Here is a 10,313-nt window from a genome sequence, read left to right on the forward strand (position 1 = left end):
GATTTTCTATTAATACGTTCCTTAAGTCACTTTATTCCTGAAGTATTATTTTCTAAATCCCTCTCACAACCTTGTATTTCCCAATTTAATGCGCTTACTAAATCTTCACAAACTTGTCTAGATGTATTATGTAATCTGTTTGCTTCTAATAACCTTTTCTGATTTTCTTCTAAATTATGTTTTCTAGCTATTATATTATTTCTTTTTCTGATTTCTCTATATAAATAGAAATAGCTACACCTTATGTCTTGGAAATATCTATGTCTTTTCATACAGAGTTTATAAACTTTTGCGAGTTAATAGGTAATGTTCCAAAAACCTTCTCGCTCTGATACCAAAACAGTGGTATATTTCAATAATATTATATTTCAATATTTCTTAACACAAAGATAAACAAAGATGATAAACAAGGATATGTTTCAGAGAATAATGATTGTTTTAAACCATTAAAAACCCGTTAGCCCAATAAACCAATAACAATTTTTTCGGTTTGATTTTTCACACCCCCTAGCCATACGGGCCTAGTTTCTTTTCTTAGCTTGGATAGACATAATTGAACCAAGAGACATTCTAAGGGAAATCAATAAAAGTCATCACAACGTTTTAGTTCTTCTGCTCTTCTGTCATATCTTCCTAGTTTAACTTGACAATGTTGGGATATGCTATTGTACCTCAGTGAATAAAGTACCACTACAACAGTATCAACTGCACCTTACTTCAAAACAAATTGAAGTCGACTATATGAATATATGAACTGTATCACTTTTCATTCTATGTTAAAATCTATGTTGTTCGGACTCTCCCAACGTGTCAAATTCTCCATAAATGCATAGCTTTTGGAGAATCTTCCACCCACACCTTACAATATTTTTAAAAAGTCTGAGCAATGTACATTCCCAGTTGACACAATATCTACATCTCTTTCTGATATCTTCATCTTACAGACTCAAAGCAAGTGAACTTCGCGAAAGAGAGAAACTCAGAGCAAGAAAGAATAAGCATTAATCAAAAGCAACAGACAATGTCCTTTATAATCAACATTGGATTATTATGCTTAAGTAATAACAACACATTAACATCAGTAACAGAATCTCATTAATATACTAACTGTGAGCCTTTTCTCTTCGTGTGAGTCCAGAGCTTCATTAGCTCATTACTGCTCAACGGTTTGACTAGATAATCTGTTGCTCCAAGCATCAAACCCTTCAAGACGAGAGGGATCTCGTCCTCATCCAACATCACTTACCAAAGCAGAATCAGAGACAAAAAGAAAAGATACATTAGATGAAAAGAAAGGATACCTTGTACGTGATTTCTACCATTCCGAGTAGAAAAACAAGATGAAAATGAGCTTACTGATCACCGGAATGTGTTTTATATTGACGTCCAGCTTGATGAAATTGAAAATCTTGGCACCATTGGAAATAAGAAGGGAGGCTTCAGCAAGTACGATATCTATACAATGCCCCTGAGAGTTCAGTGCATCTAATGCATCTGCTGCTGAACACACTGGAATAACTGTGCAGCAGGAAGCAACAATACAAGGTGAAAAAATCTCAATGTAAAAGAAAAGAAGAAGAAAATGAATCCATATTTCTCGATCATTGAGTGGAACAATTAAAATGACCCGTTAATCTTCTTTTAAGCAAGTAAGCGTGGAGAGTCCATGAATCAAGAATTCAAATCATGCATTTATATGACATGTTATAGCTGGGCTAGTTGCTGTTGAATGATGTCACTTACCTAATGACAAGTCTTCCTAATGGTAACACAGGGTAGCACTCCTAATGACAAGCTTTAAATAGGAAATTTTTCGGTTTCCATAGGGGGATCAATTCGGTTAATCATGTATTAGTTATGCAGACATTCCATAATACACAGGAACGGGAAAAAGTGGCATAAACAGGAATGATATGCTTGTCTAATTAGTCTGGTAACTATCCATCTCAACATTATCCCACTTAACATGATGTGGAACAACAAATACACTATGCAATTAAGGAGTATCATACCCAAAATGGAAAATGTAACAGTGTGGTATAGAAAGCGATGTCGGAAATGACAATAATAAGATATAAACTTTTGCATTTTACTATACGGTGCCAATGATAATTAGGAAGCAAGTTTTCGATGGGAAACATTGAGCTGCAAATTTTCATTGTTTGAAGGTGTAGATAAGGTATTCGGCAGAGATATTACCCTGATAACAACATTTCTTAAGAAGGGCTAACACTTCGTGGCAACTCTCAACATCAGTGTCACAAAGCAGAACCCTCACATTGCTCAAATCCATCATATCATTGCTCATAGCATGATCTATGTTGCTGCCATCTTCATTTACAACAATGCTCTCACTCGTGTCCATTGACAATATATAGTTTGGAAGTAGTAGTTATATTCTATCGAATCTGTGTTTGTTATATACATGACCTGAGCTATATCCAACAGGAAGTTTGGCTTACCAAATTTTAAAAGTGGACCTAACTTGTAGTTGGCTATATACGTTTGCCCCTTGTGCTGCATTTGTTTTTGAAAGAGTGAAAGGCTTTGTTCCAATTAGCAGAAAAGAAGACTAAAGTGGTTTTGCTAATTCTATTTGCGGTTTTGTCTAACTGCAATTTCAATTGGACAAAGTCTACTAATTCCCCCTCGTTTTCAGTTTCCCTTCGCATTGCATATTAGCAAATCTGAAGACGAAAAAGAAAAAGAACCCTCTTAATCTCGGCCACTGATGCTCATACAACCATACTCATCGCTTCTCAAAGGCCAAGGTTACGTTCCCTAAGGGGATTGAGTATATGCAGATTTAACAGCAAACGAGTGGGGAGATATCTGATCAGCAAGAACAGATAATCACCGCAGAAAAAGGTTGGCCAGCTTCTCACAGCACACAAGTTTTTAGCAAAGGGGACCATTTGGAAGCATCAACATCATCACATGTGTTTGTTATGGCAGAAAGGAGGAGATCAGCCATCTTTCCTTCGGATAGCACGACTTCCTCTTTGGCACCAAGCAAAAACAAAGCAATACAAAAGATAGCTACCAAGCTATCAGTTTGCGTCAGCTTCATGTGTTGGAGAAAATCAAATTCTTATCTTTGGATCACCAAACCAATTCGAAATCCAACGGACAACATAATCAATTGCTGTGCAGATATTATATGGGCTGAAGCAAACTCATCTGTGACAAATCATTCACTCACTTTACTACTAATGATGTGGGCACTAGGAACTTTTGAGAATTGACTTTGGTGATCAGAACTAGAAACACTTAGACTAATTATCATAATTAGAAAAAGCATGTGCATGTACTTTTCCATGTACAAACTGCAGTATTATTTCACTCTCACATGTAAAAGCATAATCTGATGTCATAAGCACAACACTACCAAACTACTTTACTTCCCAGAACGGTGCATTAAAGCTCCCTCAATGCACGGGGTTTGTGGAATGAACTGACCACAAGGGCCTATTGTAAGCAGTCTCACCGTACATTTTTGCAAGAGGGTGTTTCCACGGCTTGAACCGCGACCACTTGGTCACAAGGCAGCAACTTTACAAGCTATGCCAAGGCTCCCCTTCCACACTATCAAACTACATGCCACTAGAACAATGCTTCAATTTCATCATGTTAGGGTTGGTTATATGAATCTTCATCGACCATGTCCCTACATATACGCTATTAACTACACGAAAGAAAAGAATAAGTAGAAGCGAAATCTTTTCCGTTTTTTAACAAAATGAAATTAAGAAGAATGATCACTTGTACAGGTATAAAGAAAATGAACATGTTAGAATATCCCATATTTGGTTGACGGAAGGAGTTGTTGTCCTTTATTGTCTTGAGCAATTTCTCAACTAATCATAAAGTTTTTGGGTCGAGTTAGACTCAAAGTGTCCATCATTATTCTCGATTTACCCAATATTGGTCCTCAGATTATGTTGTCCATGCTTCAAACAAAATACTACTACTACTAAGTTTATCTTTAAGAAATACAAAGATTTGGGAATAAATCCACTAGCCTATCTCTAATAACATGAATTTGGAATTTCAAAAGTTTTCTATACTTTCTGTCCTCTTCATTTTCCTCTTTTTTATTTCTCTCTCTTTCTTTCTATTTAATTTGAGCTGTGAGATGAATGGACATAAAGAAATGTGGAATTTGATGAAGTGAGGGAACTGTAACTTAAAATTGGTTTGGGTGTTAGTTTTATTGTTTTAATATAAAGGAATTAATTATATTATTAGTCATATCATAGTATTTCATAAAATTAATTAAAATTGTTTAAGCTGAGTACAAACCTTTGTCAATGCACCCTTTTTTGTTGTACTTCCGAAAACATTATGCGTAAAAGAGTGAATTGTATGGTTTACAATTAAAGTTTATACATCAATTCTTAACAATGGCTAAGTACTATTCTTGTCAAAAGTTGAAAAACTTTTTCCGCATAAAGTCTCCAGCCATTTCAAGAACCATTACAGCATTGCCATTTTCTACTTCCCCTTCCTTAACCACTGAAATTCTCAATGCCAAGAGCCGCGCCCAAGCAATGGATCTCTTCAACTCAGCAACCCAAAAAGATCTTACACTACACTCAGCCATCATTCGTTACTTAATAAAATCAAGATTCTATCTTGACGCCAGGTATTTGATAAAATGCCTCATAGAAAATCTTGGTCAAAAAAACAACCCCAGAAAGGTTTCTTCTTTAATTTTCAATGCTATTGGTAAAATGGATTCTGGGTCAAGCTGTAATGTGTTTGGGGTGTTGATTATTGCGTTATCTGAAATGGGTTTTGTTGATGATGCTTATTGGGTGTACCAGAAGATAGGAAAGTTACCACCTTTGCATGCTTGTAATGCGCTTTTAGATGGGTTTGTGAAAATTGGGAAGGTTGAATTCATGTGGGGTGTTTATGGGAATATGATTTCATTTGGGTTGTGTCCTAGTGTAGTGACATATGGGGTGTTGATTGATGCATGTTGTGTAAAAGGTGAGATTTTGAAAGCGAAAATGATGTATGATGAGATGGTTGAGAAAGGGATACAACCAAATGTTGTGATATACACGACTCTGATACACGGGTATTGTAATGAGAATTTGATAATTGAAGCTGAAAGCATGTTTAGGAAAATGCGGGAGATTAGAGTTATGCCTAATATTTTCACTTATAATACTCTAATGGATGGTTATAGCAAGATGGCGGATGCTGGGAGAGCTTTTCAGCTTTATCAAGAAATGCTGAATCGTGGAGTTCTTCCGAATGTTGTTACTTTTGGTATCTTGATTGACATGCTTTGCAAAGTAGGTGAAGTGATAACAGCAAGAAATTTGTTCGCATGTATGGTGAAGTTTGGTGTAAGTCCTAATTTGATTGTGTATAATTGTCTGATTGATGGCTGTTGTAATTCGTATGATATGTCGAGAGCACTAGAGATGTATTCTGAGATGGAAAAGCTTGGTATTTCTCCGGATGTTGTGACATATGGTACGTTGATAAAGGGTTATTGTACTCTAGGGAAAGTGGAAGAAGCGGAGAGGTTTTTGCTGAAAATGGATGCAACAGGGGTGGTCGTAAACTCTGTGGTTTATAATCAGCTGATTGATAGGTATTGCAAGGATGGAAATACAGAGAAGGCTTTAGCATTGTGCTCTCAGATGATAGAGAAGGGTGTACAGACTGATGTAGTCACCTTCTCTATATTGATAGACGGTTTTGGCAAGGTAGGGGATCTAGAAGCTGCAATGGGTGTCTATACTGAAATGATTATTAAAGGCTTGAAGCCTGATGTGGTTGCTTATACAGCTTTGATTGACGGACACTTCAAAAAAGGAAACACAAAAGCTGCTCTAAGGCTACATAAGGAGATGATGGAGGCTGGAGTTGCTCCTAATGCTTTGACTTTTACTTGTATGGTTGATGGATTTCTCAAGAATGGAATGATTAATGATGCAATCAATTTTTTCTTGAAAATAAGCAGTTCTGGATCTACCGGAGACTGCAGTAATGGTGTTCTTTCTTTCCCTAACAATGTTACTTACTCTGCATTAATCCATGGTTTGATCAAAGATGGCCAGTATTTCAAAGCCAATAAGTTTTTCGTGGATCTACGACGCAATGGTCTGTATCCAGATTTACCCACTTATGCCATGATGATACAACGTCATTTTGAGGCCAGGCACATAACTCGTGTCATGATGCTAAAGGCAGATATGTTAAAGACTGGTTTTATGCCTAATTCTGGCATGTACAAGGTCTTGCTCAAGGGCTACCAAGACATTGTTGATCTCAGTTCAACTCGTAAATGTTATGAGGAATTAAATTCAGGTCTGGTTTGTTCCGGAGCATCTCTAATGCAAAGCCTCCAGGATCATGTAAATAGCAGTGCCCTGTTGACGTAACTAATTATTATGTTAGAGGCATCCTTGTCTGCACTATTCAGTATCTTCTGAGTAGCACCAAGCCTTTGATTCATGCTGATTAGATGAGCCTCTCTAGGGAGCTATCGACTTTGCAATTAGGTTAAAATTGCGAAGAGCAACTGAAGTGAGCAACGTCAAACTTCTGGATTGGAGCATCACTTGGGCTTAAGTGTCCCCTCGGATTACAACAATATCCTACAGAGGCTACGGCAGGGGATGACTGTGGATAAGCTGGACGCGGCATTCAAAGAGATATCAGAAATCTGATGCCATGGACTAGCATGCACAACCAGTAAGAGGCAGGAAATGCAGAATTTTATTTCACTGCAGGCACATGATTGCGAGCCTCCTGGCCTAAATTGTGTTTTGTTCAAACATAAATCGTGTTTGGCATTACAATCAAGGAGAAATCCATAAATCTTGATGATACTTCATAGCTGCAAAAAGTGCCAAAGCATTGCAAGTTAATAAACAAACTGTTATTCAAGTTTGTGCAGCTAGAGCTGATTTGGAAGCTAAGCCTGCATGGATGTATATTTATTTCGTCCACTTACGGTTTGTTTGGATGGTGGTTTGTCGTGCTTTCAAACAATACAATGTTTGGATAGACGGTATCGTTCACTGCTGTTTAATGATAATTTTGTTGTTTGGTTTGACAGTATGATACTGTATTGTAAAATTTTAAGTTTACTAAAATATCCTTAATTATTATAAATGTTAAATTTATCAATAATTGTTAATAGAATAATTTTCTTCCTACTAATTTATCATAAATTATGTATGTAGATAATTAAGTTATTAAATTCATGTAAATTCTAACAAAGTCAATAAAATAGTAGATCAAAAAAATATAATTGAATTTATTTTGAGTAAATTCCCTGAATGGTCACCCATGTTTGGGAAATTGACTACAAATATCATTTTTTTTTTTATTTAGGACAAAAATATCATCCAACTTTTCTTATTTTCCTTAAAATATACTTAACATCTCAAAATGTTTCTCTCTCCTACTTGGAATGTCATGTCATTAAAATTTCTTATTTGTTTTTGATAAATGTATAACTTATCAAACTTATTTAACTAAAGATTTATCTTAATTCTTTTTTAAAAAAATTTACACATGACATATTAATCATTGAAGATTAATTTAATTACACCAAAAACTTGGGTTATTTTATTTGATATGTCCTCTTCAAAATTTATTTTATTTACTTATTTATTTCACCACGTAATAATAGTTTTAAAACACAGGTACTTATACAAATTAGTACAATAATTTTTTTTGTCGTTTATTTTATATACTAAAAATTCTTAAAATGTAAAAGAAATAAAACGATAAATTTCATATTTTAGACATTCAGTTTGCTATTTATATGAGAATAAAAGAATAATATCGCATTTTCTGAAGGAAAGAAAAATTATGTAGCCTTGAAACAAATAAATTTTTTAAGAAATATTAACAAAATGATACCCTCTTCAGTACTATTACAAATGAATTTTTAAAATATTACTCAATTAATTATTCTTTGCTTTTGATGAATTTAGAATGAAGTACGGGAATAAATTAGCGTTTAATTGTATAATAAAATAAAATATAAATATAATGATCACAAAAAAGTAAAGAAACTAAATTAAAAATAATAATTTTTTTTTTGAATTTTTATGTCTTATCTTACAGATTTACTTGATTTATTTATGGGCAACTACTTGTAAAAAATTTACAAAAAAAAAAAATCATCTTTTCACTATATATTCATCAAAAATTATCTTGCATAAAATTTTTTAAATAATCTATGTTCAAATTAAATTTTTCAGGTAATAATACATATTAAAATTTTCTTATTGAATTTTGTTTGGCAACAAAAAATATCGTAGGTTTTCCATCAATATTTTAAAAGAATAACTTATATTCTTTATTCTCTATTACTCTATATTTGAAGGTAATATAATATCTTTGGATTATATTAATCCAAAAATTCTTTTGTATAATTCAAAAATGTGAATTTTATTATTTTATTCTCATATAAATAATAAATTTAATGTCTAAACTATAAACCCGTCGTTTTTATTTCTTTTACATTTTAAGAATCTTTAATATATAAAATAAATAACAAAAAAAAAATTAAATGAGTACCAATTTTTATAAGTACTTGAGTTTTAAATATTATTAAGTGGTGAAATAAATAAGTAAATGAAAGAAACTTTGAAAAGTACATATCAAATAAAATAATTCAAGCTTTTGTGTAATTAAATTAATATTCAATGATTAATATATCATGTGTAATTTTAAAAAAAAAATAGGATAAAAACTTTAGTTAAATAAGTTTGATAAGTTAAATAGATCTATTTATATAAAAAAAAGAAATTTTAATGACATGACATTTCAAGTAGGAGAGAGAAGGTTTTTGAGGTGTTAAGTATATTTTAAGGAAAATAGAAAGAGTTGGGTGATATTCTTGTCCTAAATGAAACAAAAATGATATTTATAGGCAATTTCCCAAACATGAGTGACTATCCGGGGAATTTACTCATTTATTTTTTATAGTAAGAAATTTTATTTCTTTTTGATGTTTTGAAACATGACATCAATGACAAGTACAAAGTTTGAATGCATTTTTTGTATATGTTATTGGTGTGTTCAGTATGGAATTCAAAAAAAAAATAAAAAATTTCAAGCAAATAAATTATTTCTTATTTATTTTCTTGTGTTCGTAACACAAGTAGAAAATTCTATATCTATAAAATATTAAAAGTATTAAGGATCTTACAAATATCGTTTGAATTTTTTCCTTCATTAAAAGTCTTTGCTTTAGACAAAATCGTCTTTCATTATTTTTTCTAATATTTAAGAGTTGAAAATTAATTAAATATATTTATGGTAAAATCTTTTATTTTTAAAAGTCATCAGAATTAATGACAACCAATATTTTTTGATTTAAAAAGTTTATAAATCTACATCTATATCAACAATATATTAAATCTATTAACCACTTGAAACTTCTTATGGTAAAATATATATATGCTTACAATAAAGTATATATTCTAAACTTTTTTGCACTTCATTAAAAAACTTTGTAATAGCTAAAATTATCTAATTTTAGGTAATTAAAAGTTACATTTGCGAGATGATATGTGGTTAAACTAGTATTTTCTAAAAGCATTTGTATATACTTAACACAAAATAATAAAAACGAATACGATAAATTTTGACAGGGTAAGAAAAAAAATATTTGAGGGTGGTGGTAGTGGAGTAGGGGTAGGGGTAGGGAATAGGGGTAAGAAAAAAAGTTTATTTTTAAAAAAAATAATATTAATTTTCTTTTTTATTTGTGTGTGTGTAGGGGGGGGGGGGGGGGGGTCATGGGGGGGGGGGGGGGGGGGGGAAGAAAAATTTTTTTAAAGTTTTTAAAAATAAATTTTAAAAAAAAAATTGATGGGGGAGGGGGGTTAGTAGGGTGTGGGTTGGCGGAGGATCGAGTAACAACTTGGATTTGGTGAGGGTGGGATCGGGTCAAGGTAGGGGGTGGGGGCGAGGCTGGTAGAGTGGGGATTGGGGTAGGAAATGGAGTTAAATAATATAAGGTGAATGATAAAATGAAATTATATAATATTAAGTAAGGACATAATTGAAAACAATAAGCAAATTATTGAGATACTACCAAATCGATGGTTAAATAAAATAGGGTTTTTCATAATTATCAAATCATGAAATTAAATCATATCATACCATATATTTTAAGAAACAATTAAAACAAATATAATTTTCTTAATAACTACTAATATATTAGTTATGTCATACCACGGAAAATCATCATCTAAACAGGGTTAGAAATAGATAGATACGGACAATCTGATCAATTTAATCATTAGTTAAGCTTAATTAAACAT

At 32.6% G+C, this 10,313-nt stretch overlaps 2 protein-coding genes across 2 annotated transcripts; one reads left to right on the forward strand and one right to left on the reverse strand.

Annotated features, from left to right (window-relative positions):
• Positions 1-979: 979 nt before the first annotated feature.
• On the reverse strand, positions 980-2,405 carry LOC107853085 (two-component response regulator-like APRR1). The gene is made up of 3 exons (XM_016698101.2): positions 2,200-2,405; positions 1,357-1,518; positions 980-1,241 (listed from the first exon to the last, which is right to left on the reverse strand). The coding sequence occupies exons 1-3, from the start codon at positions 2,363-2,365 to the stop codon at positions 1,096-1,098; spliced, it is 474 nt and encodes a 157-aa protein (XP_016553587.1). The 5' UTR covers positions 2,366-2,405; the 3' UTR covers positions 980-1,095.
• An 81-nt stretch (positions 2,406-2,486) lies between these two features.
• On the forward strand, positions 2,487-7,155 carry LOC107868007 (pentatricopeptide repeat-containing protein At5g61400-like). Its single transcript, XM_016714546.2, is given in 2 exon segments — positions 2,487-6,351; positions 6,354-7,155. Coding segments are annotated over 2 exon segments (1,980 nt in total). The 5' UTR covers positions 2,487-4,403; the 3' UTR covers positions 6,386-7,155.
• The last annotated feature ends 3,158 nt before the right edge of the window (positions 7,156-10,313 follow it).

The sequence above is a fragment of the Capsicum annuum genome, chromosome 6 (genome assembly GCF_002878395.1).
Source record: "Capsicum annuum cultivar UCD-10X-F1 chromosome 6, UCD10Xv1.1, whole genome shotgun sequence".
In the NCBI taxonomy this organism is placed as follows: domain Eukaryota; kingdom Viridiplantae; phylum Streptophyta; class Magnoliopsida; order Solanales; family Solanaceae; genus Capsicum; species Capsicum annuum.

Bases quoted from the DNA above. Each gene is read 5' to 3' on its own strand.
- LOC107853085 (XM_016698101.2), bottom strand. From the start codon at position 2,365: ATGGACACGAGTGAGAGCATTGTTGTAAATGAAGATGGCAGCAACATA. The intron at 1,519-2,199 runs GTAATATCTCTG...CCTGCTGCACAG, and splicing joins TAAGAAATGTTGTTATCAGG to TTATTCCAGTGTGTTCAGCA. The intron at 1,242-1,356 runs GTAAGCTCATTT...TGCTTTGGTAAG, and splicing joins AAAACACATTCCGGTGATCA to TGATGTTGGATGAGGACGAG.